This window comes from Cucurbita pepo, chromosome 4 (assembly GCF_057944985.1).
Source record: "Cucurbita pepo subsp. pepo isolate OVF chromosome 4, ASM5794498v1, whole genome shotgun sequence".
Classification (NCBI taxonomy): Eukaryota; Viridiplantae; Streptophyta; class Magnoliopsida; order Cucurbitales; family Cucurbitaceae; genus Cucurbita; species Cucurbita pepo.
Genome location: NC_141801.1, coordinates 10,265,989 through 10,277,229, shown reverse-complemented (window position 1 = coordinate 10,277,229; position 11,241 = coordinate 10,265,989). Strand labels below are relative to the sequence as shown.

Here is an 11,241-nt window from a genome sequence, read left to right as displayed (position 1 = left end):
ATCTTGGAACTGTCATTCGAGAATATTCTAAATGGCAGAAACTAAATTAGGGGCATGTCTAAGTTGAAACATCGAATCGTGACAAGAGAAGCCTGCAAGAACTTAAGAAATGACTAATATTCTTTACATTTTAACTCACAAAAAAGAGAGGTAAGGTCTCTCCCTCTCTCTCTTTATCTTTTTGCAATGGCCAACATTCTTTACACCTGAACCCACAAAAAGAGAGGTAAGATCTCTCTCTCTATGTTTTTGCACTTACCAATACTCTTTACTCTTGAACCCACAAAAAGAGAAAGGTCAGGTCTTTTTCTAAGTTTTTCCTTTTGCAATGGGTTCGTTTCTGTTTCTGTACAGCGGGGACCATCTACAGAACCTGAATACATTGGGATGACAAGATTCGTCCCAAAAGAGAGCCTTTTTTTGTTTTCATTAGCTTAAGTTAGCCAAAAAAGAGTTCCACTAGAACACAATCTACTGCATTAAATCCTCAAACTACAGCACAATATTAAAAATAGAAAAAGTTCAAAATCACAGCATACAATCCAGATATCCTCATCATTAGAATCTAAGCAATAGTTTCCAGAAAAAGGCACTATATTCCTCAGTCGAATCAGGCATCTAGCGTGAGCAAAGAGACGAAAGGCGCACTATCGGGAAAACGAGAAACAAGGTCAGAACGTTTAGCCAATTCGAAGTCCTCAAACTGGAAAGCAGGTGCACAGCTGCAGCCCACAAGTGAGTAGTGATTCTCAGAGTCCCTTGGAGCAGCTTTAGTCACAGTCCCATCTGCAGAAATATTGAAATCCTTGGTTGGAAAAGAACCAAACCAGACATTAGGAGGCACTGTATACTGAAGTAAATGATTGCTTCCAATGAAATCAGACCCAAGACAAGTCAATTTGACTCGACCGTCCTCTTCATTCAACTCCAGAATCTGAATTCAACGTAATAATTACAATAATAAGGACAGTATCATCATAGAGGTGAGATAAGAACAGAGAAGGCTACCTATACGGGGATAAAGCAAAGCTTGATAGCATTGAATGAGTAGAACAATAAATGAGATGGATAGCAGAAAATCAGCATTCCAACCACAATTCGCTTTCCATTAAGCATACTAATTAGAGCAACTGTCCTAGAACCATGACCGTCTCTTAATTATCATGGATGTAGAGGAAGAAGCAAGTTATGTTTATATATGCAGCATCACTTGCTTGAGTGTTTGGCAACAAAAACAAATCACTATTGAGAAAACTATATTGATTGAAAATCAATTTTGAAGACTCACATTGACGTTGATTCTCAATATAATGCTTGACCGAAATCATTTTCGAATCACTTATATAATTTGCCATTACAGAGCTTCACAAACCCTAAATATACTTCTAAAATGTGATCGAACACACAAGAAAGCATGTCAAATTCATCGCAGTCGAGTATCGAAGTGCGGAGAGGAAGAAAGAAAGTCATATCAAACAAAAACCTGTCTGAACCATAGAATCTTCTGTTTATGTAAACGGAAAAGCGAATAATATTGGTAGAACAGCGAAATATTCAATCAGAAACATAGAGAAAACAGTACTTCATGATATGCAATAATTATAAACCTACCGTAAGAGGTTCTCCTGAGTAAAAATGCCAAGTTTCTGCACATGGAATCCGATGAAGAGCAGAAATGCATCCAGACGGCACCAAAAAGTATATGCACGTGCTGACCTCTCGATCAACCTTGTCTGCATCAGAATAAAGTCAAAATCGACTAAAAAGGAAAATCCAATAGACGAAAACTTGGCCAGCGAAGAACAGTGATAAGTATACAAGATCATGCTGGATTCTCAGAATCCGATTTCAGGAAAACAAGACGAGCGATCCTGTTCTAGATTCATAAAATTCCAGGGAAATGGAGTGAAGACTGTGAAATCAGGACTCGGTCTTCGATTCCGTGCAATGAAACGAATCAAAACGAAGATACAACAGAGAAATCAATGGAGGCATGATCGAGAAATACAACTTACACTCCGGTGGGAGATGAGATTTGGAGAGATGAACGGACTTGTCTCTGAAAGTTTCAGAGTAAAAACCGCCTTCTGGATGAGGTTTCAAATTCAATTTCGCCACAATTTCTGATGCAGTACCCATTTTGATTCTTCTCTCAACTCTTTCAACCAAAAGCAATACAGCTGAAGATTACAACACACAAGATCACAAGATTCACAGCCTATATTTCATCAAATATATTACTATTATATGCTCTGATTCTTGTTCGATTTTTCTATACAAACGAAACCTCGTTTTTTATTCAACATTACGAGGCTGAGCACTCCTTTATTCAACTAAAGAAAATTTAAAATAATAATTATATTATAATATACATCCATATCAATTTAAACATAGTTCAACTAATCATTACATAAAGATAATCACTAACATGTGACACTAGCGATTGTCTCCTTCACACAATCTCGAAGGAAGTTTCTTTTGTTGAAGAATTCTTTTGACAGTTAAAGCTGAAGAACGATCGACGGCTTGAACGAGAAAATGATGATGGATTGATTAAGAGAGGTGCAGAATGATTTCATGTGGTGAATGTAGAGAATCATTGTAACAGTCCACGTCCATCGCTAGCAGAAATTCTCCGCTTTGACTCGTTACGTATCGTCGTCAGCCTCACAATTTTATAATGCGTCTGGCTAGCAATGAGTCTGAGCTATTACAAATGGTATTAGAACCAGACACCGAACGGTGTGGAGGAGAAATAAGCATTTCTTATAAGAGTGTGGAAACCTCTCTCTAGTAGACGCGTTTTAAACGTAATAGATCAAAGCGGACAATATCTGCTCACGATAGGCTTCGACTGTTACAATCATTGTGCAGTTTTCTTTGTCGTTTCCTTACTCGAGCTTTCTCACCTTCTTTATGATGTCCCACATTGGTTGGGGAGGAGAACAAACCATCATTTAGGAAGACGTGGAAACCTTCCCCTAGCAGACGCATTTTAAAGCTTTGAAGAAAGCTCAAAAGGGAGAGCACAAAAAGGACAATATCTGCTATAGCAGTGTATATGGGTCGTTACATTCTTCATCTCCCTTCTCGAACGACAACTTTTGAACCAGTAGCTCTAGTCTTCTCCCACAAATGGTCAGTAATAACAACAATTAAATGTATACCATGACGTCTTCTACTCGTTAACACGTTCCATAATCATGTTAGTATAACATAATCGAAATGACATAAATTAAATCCGTAAATATATGTAACATAATCAATGAAGACTTTATAGATATCCAAATATTTTGAAATAGTGACAATTACAAACTTGTGTCGGATGTTGGATGTAACCAATGTCTGAATCTGAGCTCAAATTCCACCGGAGCTGAATGCCTGTAAGAACAACAATTACCGTTAGCCATAGCTAAAACCCAAGGTTCATGACAAGTACGGTCGTTACCGAGAAGATGTTGCAGTGGCCGGGATCGGCAACGTGGGCGGCGAGATTCTCCAGCGGACCTTGCCCTGTATAAATAGCCTGAAACCACAGTCCAACAAACGCCAGCATCGCCAGCCGCCCGTTCTTGATCTCCTTAGTCCGCAGCACCATGACCGGCTCCGGCGATCCCCTGCCCCACATCATCGGGTCGAACCAGAACCCGCCGGGGTAGCCCACGTCCGGTGTTGGCTTTTTCTTGTGAGGTAGTTTGAGGTCCACGTCGACGCTTCCTGGGTTAACCATGTCCGCCCACCGCCGCCCCTCTACCCACCCCATTAGACCCAATTGAGCCACCAGCAATGTCGTCGGGTCTGCAAAGTATTCTCGCGTTCCGGCGTCGTACCAGGAGAAATTTTGAATCAGTCCTAAACTTTCGAACCATTCGGGGAGGAGGATTCCGGCCACTGCGAGCATTGCCCATCTCGCGTGCATTAGCTCCGCTTGTGCGAACCATTTTAGGAGCTCTGGGTCGGATCCTGACCATCACAGAGTATGAAATTTTCGAACAGCAACAAAGAAATTTAAAATGAATCAAAGAACGAGAGAAGGGCGTACCCAATCCAAGTGGGTCGAAGCCGAAATCGCCGGGAAGACTGCAAAGCGAGAAAGAGCTTAAACATTCATCAAGATAGAACGAATTAGGGGTGAGGAAGTTGGGATTAACCTGCCGTCGAGCCACTCAGGGGGGGTGCTGCCGGGGAACCAGAGGGGTCGATCTGGAGGGAGCGGTTCACAGACGCTAGATACGCCGGATTTTGCAGCTTTCAGATGAGTAGAACCTCGCCGGAGATTGTATTTTGGGAATTTTCCGGGGAAATTAAGTGCTCTGTGGTGGGTGTCGGATGATTCTCTGCTGAGAAACAGAAATTTGAGACCGAAAATTTGGAGAAATTAATGAAAGAAATGGGATTTTGGGTCTACCTGATTGGGAGTGTTGAGAGCGCAGTGGAAGAAATGGAGAGGGCCATGGCCGGAGAGCTTCAGTGATATAAAACCAGATTGGTGAACAGCTTTGATATGTATATGATGAATGGCCATTGAGGTCTGTATGGATATCCAATTTTAGGATAATATATATATATAAATAAAAAGAAAATTACATAATTTCCCTTCGAATTTACCTTAAAATAAAATTATTTTTAGTTAAGAAATTTAACCAGACATCTAATTTTATTAAAATAATATTTTAGTCGTCCTAATTTCATTAATTGAGCCATTAACTCCAACCACATAGATGATTAGGTTGTTACAAATGATATCGAAACCAGACACTCGTGACAGTTAGGCTGTTACATGGTATAGGAGACACAAAGTGTAGTGACAACTATGACGCTAGCCATAAGGGAGTAAATTGTGAGATCTCACATTCATTTAGAGGAGAACGAGGAAGTCGACTCAAGAAGTTGATTGTGAGATCCTATTGAAAAGAGAAACGAAACAGGGTGTGAAAAACATTGTAACCGTTAAACAAACAATATCTCTCCATTGTGGAGAGTCGTGTTCGTCTAACAGTCTGTACCTTTGGAAATCTTTCTGTAGGAGTATATACAAATTTTCAATAATTATTTTCGGTCAAATAATAACAAAGTTATTTAGACTCAGACTCATAAGCGCGTCAATTAATATAATAATTAATATTATATAATATATCAATATTAAATAATTAAATATTAGCATATTTATGTTATTTTAAAAATATATTATGTTCTATTAATTTTTTCAATACTGAAAATATATCTTTAACATTTTTTTTTTTTATAAAACTCAAAAACATTTGATTTAAATAAATTCAAAAGAGAATAAAATTAGATTTTAATTTTAAATTAATTTTGGAAATCTGATTTTGTCAATAAATATATTGTTTTTTAATAACAATTTAATTTTAAAAAAACAAACCATAAAATCTATAAAAATTTAATTTCAATAAATAATATATTGTATTTTTTTGAAATCTTATTTTTTAAATTTGAAGATTAGAATTTATAGGAAATCCCAACTTCTGGATTAAACTCGAAAATCTTCAACTACACTCAATCTTGCAGTTGAGCTTTACTGATCTTCAAAATATTTCACATATTTTGATCACTAACAACTTCTCTTGTTCTTTAATTACTGTTTTCAGCTTCTGAATTCCAAATTCCGTTGCAAGATCACTCGTGTTCGTGATTCTGCAACTCAAACCGACCCAGTTTATTGATTATCCTCATTAGTCACTAATTTCGGTGCATAATCAATTCGGCATCGTGTTGATGAGGTTTGAGACCTCAATTCACGGTGGTCGGTTCAACAACAAGAGGATCGAGTTCAAGCGATGCAATCCGGGCTTCATCTCCACGTACTGGACGATGTTTACAGTGTTCTGGATCATGGCGGTGGCTTCGATGTTGCTCTGGCAGTGCACTATTGATGATGAGTTCCTTTTCCACCGGAGTGTCCCGTTCAGGCCGTTGCCGAGGACGCGGCCTGTTGTGTTTAATTTGACGGATTTTGGAGGAGTGGGCGATGGCGTCACTTTGAATACCGTGGCCTTCGCGAACGCCATTTATGCCATTTCGAAGTGGCGGGCCAGAGGCGGCGGACAGCTTAATGTTCCTCCTGGCCGTTGGCTTACGGCTCCCTTTAATCTCACTAGTCATATGACTTTGTTTCTTGATCAAGATGCTGTTATATTGGGGATTCAGGTCTGTTTCAACTTGAATTTCGTTAAATTTTTTGTTTGAATTTGGTTAGAACTGTGCTGCTGGGAATAACTTGATGGAATTGTTGGCTTCTTCTGTTTAAACTTGTTAGGATCGCCATAATGTATTAGCAATTACTGTTGTTATTGATACTCATTTTGAATGAAGCTGAGTAGTGAAAATTATCAGTAGATATGTATAGTTTAGGCTATGAATTCGTACTAGATTGGTTGTAAGATCTTGAGTGTTCTTAAAATCAAGAACCTAGAAGCAGCTATCAAGAGCTAGACCTTTAGACCTTCCACAATTATGAATGATGAAAGTTTATCATGTTACGAGAGCTATAGGCGATTGTTCGATTATTTGTGTAGTTACTTGTTCGATTATCTGCTGCCCACGAGAACGTAACTACTTGTGCACTTCCATCCCCATCTTCACCTATTTATCCATGGAAAGATGGTTGTAGTAACGTTAAATTGTTCTTCAACAAGACTGCCCTGCTCGAGTACCGTAAAGGTTTTCGCATGTCGTTTTGAATATGAAATCTTATATGGTCGTGTTTGTATTTCAACATTTTGTCTAGTATGCTATCTGTAATATTCCAAGCCCACCGCTAGTAGATATTGTCTGCTTTGACCTGTTGTGTATCGTTGTCAGCCTCATGGTTTTAAAATTGGTCTACTAGGGAGAGGTTTCCATACCCTTATAAGGAATGTTTTGTTCCCATTTCCAACTGATGTGGGATCTCATAGTACCCATCATTCAGTAGTTTCTCGTTAAACTAATGGATTGTTTCGGTCATCTCGTTTAACCATTGTAGCATTTATTATTTCTTCGTTAGTTTCTACAACGAGCTTCTAGAAACGGGATGAATGTTGGCTAATCTTATTCATGTCACAGGATGAAAAATATTGGCCACTGATGCCTCCTTTGCCTTCCTATGGGTACGGAAGGGAGCACGCTGGACCTCGTTACGGGAGTTTGATCCATGGTCAAAATCTCATAGATGTCGTGATAACAGGTCAGGTTCGTCGAGATTTCTTTGTTTAGTTACTTTTTTGTTAATCCTTGCTTGGGAATCTCAGCATAAACTTGTTGAAGCTTCAACCATTTGTGACTTCTGATTGTGTATATGTCACGACTTACAGGGAATAATGGTACCATAAATGGACAGGGTCAAACATGGTGGAAGAAATTTCGCCAAAAGCTTCTGAACCACACAAGGGGTCCCCTTGTTCAGATCATGTGGTCAAGGGATATTTTGATCAGCAATATAACTTTGCGCGACTCTCCATTTTGGACTCTTCATCCATACGACTGTAAGAACGTTACTATCCAGAATGTTACGATCTTGGCTCCGATACATGATGCACCAAATACAGATGGAATAGATCCTGGTAAGCTTTAGTGCTTTGTTTATATTGTTTCCCAATCGGATGGTTGGTTTAATGTAATGATGCGACTGCTGTATAGTAAACGTAGAGTAGGTTAAGTCGTTCCTTGTGCTGATGTTGATAAATTGCATTAGCTTGTGTATTAGATGAATGTTGGATACATCGAACTAAGGAAGCAAAGACCATTTTAGTTTTTCCCATAGTGTATGTGAGATCTCACGTCGATTGGAGAGGGGAACGAGTGCTAGTGATGACGTTGGGCATCAAAGGGGGGTGGATTGTGAGATCCCACATCAGTTAGAGAGGAAAACGAAACATTTTTTATAAGGGTGAGACTGACAATGATATGCAATGGGCCAAAACGGACAATGTTGAGGATTATTGGGATTGGGAGTGTCCCACATTGGTTAATTTAGTGGAAGATCATGGGTTTATAAGTGAGGAATACTATCTCCATTGGTATGAGGCCTTTTGGGGAAGCCCAAAGCAAAGCCATGAGAGCTTATGCTCAAAGTGGACAATATCATACCATTGTGGAGAGTCGTGATTCCTAACATGGTATCAGAGCCATGCCCTAAACTTAACCATGCCAATAAAATCCTCAAATATCGAACAAAGAATGGCGAGCCTCGAAGGTGTAGTCAAAAGTGACTAAAGTGTCGAACAAATGGTGTACTTTGTTCGAGGGCTCCAGAGAAAGGAGTCGAGCCTCAATTAAGGGGAGGCTATTCGAGAGCTCCATAAGCCTCAGGGGAGGCTTATAGTGTGCTTTGTTCGAGGGGAGGATTGTTGAGGATTATTGGGATTGGGAGTGTCCCACATTGGTTAATTTAGTGGAAGATCATGGGTTTATAAGTGAGGAATACTATCTCCATTGGTATGAGGCCTTTTGGGGAAGCCCAAAGCAAAGCCATGAGAGCTTATGCTCAAAGTGGACAATATCATACCATTGTGGAGAGTCGTGATTCCTAACAGACAATATCTGCTAGCCGTAGGCTTGGGCTGTTACAGTGTAACTTTGTATGCAGAAGATGGGCCTGTAACTCTTGTATGCAGAAGATGGGCCTGTAACTCAGTTTTCTAGACTAGGTGGCACCGGCCTAATGACATGCATTATGATTGAGTTTAAGGGGTAGGATATTGATGCGTTCGGGTCAAGTTTAATTCGATTTGATTTGGAGCTTAACCGAAGATGGGCCTGTAACTCAGTTTTCTAGACTAGGTGGCACCGGCCTAATGACATGCATTATGATTGAGTTTAAGGGGTAGGATATTGATGCGTTCGGGTCAAGTTTAATTCGATTTGATTTGGAGCTTAACCCAAGTTAGTTGGAAGCATAGGAAAATCGTTCTCTGTCCTTGTTAAACTACGAACGGGTTTGGAATGACTTTTGAAGCGTTTAAAAACACTTTTTTAAGCACTTAGAAAGTCATTCTAAATTGGTCATCAAATTTTTACGTGTGTGAACTTTATAAACGGTCATTTGATAACGGTTTGCTCCGTTTTGTATATTTCCCGAACAGATTCATGTGAAGATATGTTGATTGAGGATTGTTACATAAGTGTGGGAGACGATGGCATTGCAATCAAGAGTGGTTGGGATCAGTATGGCATTGCTTATGGGCAACCCTCGAGAAATATACGAATCCGAAACGTCGTTGTTCAATCTATGGTTAGGTAAATATCTCGCATCCATTTGTGATCAAAATACATATCAACTAGATTCACGTCATATGAAAAGATAGCTAACTCATCATTTTGGTTGAAATTCTTCAGTGCTGGGATATCGATCGGTAGCGAGATGTCAGGTGGCGTATCAGGCATCACCATAGAGAATGTCGTGGTGTGGAACTCCAGGCGAGGTGTTCGGATCAAGACTGCTCCAGGGAGAGGAGGATATGTGAAAGACATTACTTATCGAAATCTGACCCTCAACGTTGTACGTATTGGGATTGTCGTAAAGACAGACTACAACGAACACCCTGACGAAGGACATGACCCAAAGGCAGTTCCAGTGCTGAAGGACATAAGCTTCACGAGCATCCATGGGCAGGGAGTTCGAGTGCCCGTTCGAATGCACGGTAGCGAAGACATTCCAGTAAGAAATGTGACATTCAGGGATATGTCAGTGGGAATAACATACAAAAAGAAACAAATATTCCAATGTGCATTTGTTCAAGGACAAGTTATAGGAACCATCTTCCCTGCTCCTTGTGTCAACCTCGACCGTTACGACGAGCATGAACGACTAATTAAACGCTCGGCTTCTCAAAATGCAACAGATATCGACTACGAGTTTTGAGTAGCAGCTAGCTGATTTGATCAAACCACTAAAAACTGTTTTTTTTCTTCTTCTTGCTCTTCTTTTAACATTAGTTAAAGACTCTCATGTCTATTTTATGTCTGAAATTTGCAATTTTTTTTGTCTGGTAGAGATGTACAGAGGAACCCTTTTTTTTTATTAGAATAGATAGCTTTGATTTCTGAGTTATTTCTCTAATGTGTAGGTTCCAGTTCATTTGAATGGCCATGGCTGTTCTTCATTCAACTTGCAGGTAGCAGAGTTTGGTGGTGGTGGGGCTGTGAAAAAGATGGATGTTGGCAAAGTGGGATGGATTGATTGGCAATTTGTACTGAAAGTGAGCTCAAATCATAGGCTTTCTTGATTCAGATCATTACTTGTATAAGTAAAAATATTGATGATAATACCAAGTGCCATATGGAACACGTGGAAATTGAGTAAATGGATGTGCCTGTTTAAATATTTTGAGATTATAACGGTAAGAGCTTGAGCCCCTCGCTTGCAAATATTGTCTTTTTTGGACTTTTCCTTAGCTTTCCCCTTAAAGTTAAAACGCATCCACGATGGGGAGGTTTCCATATGCTTATAAGAAATGCTTCATTCCCCTCTTCAACCGCTGTGGGATCTCACCATCCATCCCCTTGGAGGTTCACGGAGAGGTTTTCACACTCTTATAAGAAATGTTACGCGTCTAGTAGGGAGAGGTTTCCACACCCTTCTAAAGTAAGTATTGTCCTTTTGGGCTTTCCATTCTTATGTTACGCGTCTAGTAGGGAGAGGTTTCCACACCCTTCTAAAGTAAGTATTGTCCTTTTGGGCTTTCCATTCTTAACTTCCCCTCAAAGTTCAGGGAGAGATTTTCACACTCTTACAAGAAATGCTTTGTTCCCTTCAACAGCCGACGTGAGATCTCACAATCCACACCCCTTAAAGGTCTAACGCCCTTACTAGCACATTGTCCCGTGTTTGGCTCTAAAACCAGTCCAAGTCCACCGCCAGTAAATATTGTCCTCTTTGGATTTTTCTTTGTCAGCTTCCCTTGAGTTCTTAAAATGCTTTTGTTAGAGAGAAATTACCACACCCTTATAAAAAATGCTTTGTTACTCTCTCCAACAGTTGTGGGATCACTCTATTCTCTTCTCCAACATAATAAAGCATTCTTTTATTAATGTTGCATTTTATACGTTAAAAGTTATTTCTATGCGCATCATCAAAGATGAGTACCAATTCAACCATAAACGAATATTTTTAGGCAAACAAGGAAGGAAAAGTGGAATAACTCGGACTTTTTATCATCCAATTATTCCAAAAGACTTAATCGGTTCTTTGAACACTCGAACATGACCTCTACACCTGTTTGAAAAAGAGACCACATACGA

At 39.6% G+C, this 11,241-nt stretch overlaps 3 protein-coding genes across 5 annotated transcripts; 1 reads left to right on the top strand and 2 right to left on the bottom strand.

Annotated features, from left to right (window-relative positions):
* Window positions 1-396: 396 nt before the first annotated feature.
* On the bottom strand, window positions 397-2,317 carry LOC111793677 (RmlC-like jelly roll fold protein). The gene is made up of 3 exons (XM_023675670.2): window positions 2,016-2,317; window positions 1,612-1,733; window positions 397-934 (listed from the first exon to the last, which is right to left on the bottom strand). Exons 1-3 carry the CDS (start codon window positions 2,137-2,139, stop codon window positions 611-613), a joined length of 570 nt encoding a protein of 189 aa, XP_023531438.1. The 5' UTR covers window positions 2,140-2,317; the 3' UTR covers window positions 397-610.
* A 933-nt stretch (window positions 2,318-3,250) lies between these two features.
* On the bottom strand, window positions 3,251-4,531 carry LHCA6 (PSI type II chlorophyll a/b-binding protein (Lhca2*1)). 2 transcript variants are annotated; one of them, XM_023673618.2, is made up of 5 exons: window positions 4,409-4,531; window positions 4,152-4,340; window positions 4,043-4,080; window positions 3,449-3,963; window positions 3,251-3,381 (listed from the first exon to the last, which is right to left on the bottom strand). In XM_023673618.2, exons 1-5 carry the CDS (start codon window positions 4,453-4,455, stop codon window positions 3,358-3,360), a joined length of 813 nt encoding a protein of 270 aa, XP_023529386.2. In that variant the 5' UTR covers window positions 4,456-4,531; the 3' UTR covers window positions 3,251-3,357. The 2 variants fall into 2 exon arrangements, with proteins under 2 accessions (XP_023529386.2, XP_023529387.2); XM_023673619.2 differs by having other exon boundaries at window positions 4,152-4,337; window positions 4,409-4,525.
* A 955-nt stretch (window positions 4,532-5,486) lies between these two features.
* LOC111792239 (putative polygalacturonase) lies at window positions 5,487-10,324 on the top strand. 2 transcript variants are annotated; one of them, XM_023673596.2, is made up of 6 exons: window positions 5,487-6,168; window positions 7,066-7,186; window positions 7,314-7,562; window positions 9,084-9,237; window positions 9,337-9,658; window positions 10,068-10,324. In XM_023673596.2, the coding sequence occupies exons 1-6, from the start codon at window positions 5,737-5,739 to the stop codon at window positions 10,224-10,226; spliced, it is 1,437 nt and encodes a 478-aa protein (XP_023529364.2). In that variant the 5' UTR covers window positions 5,487-5,736; the 3' UTR covers window positions 10,227-10,324. The 2 variants fall into 2 exon arrangements, with proteins under 2 accessions (XP_023529364.2, XP_023529363.2); XM_023673595.2 differs by lacking the exon at window positions 10,068-10,324 and having other exon boundaries at window positions 5,489-6,168; window positions 9,337-10,051.
* Window positions 10,325-11,241: the final 917 nt, after the last annotated feature.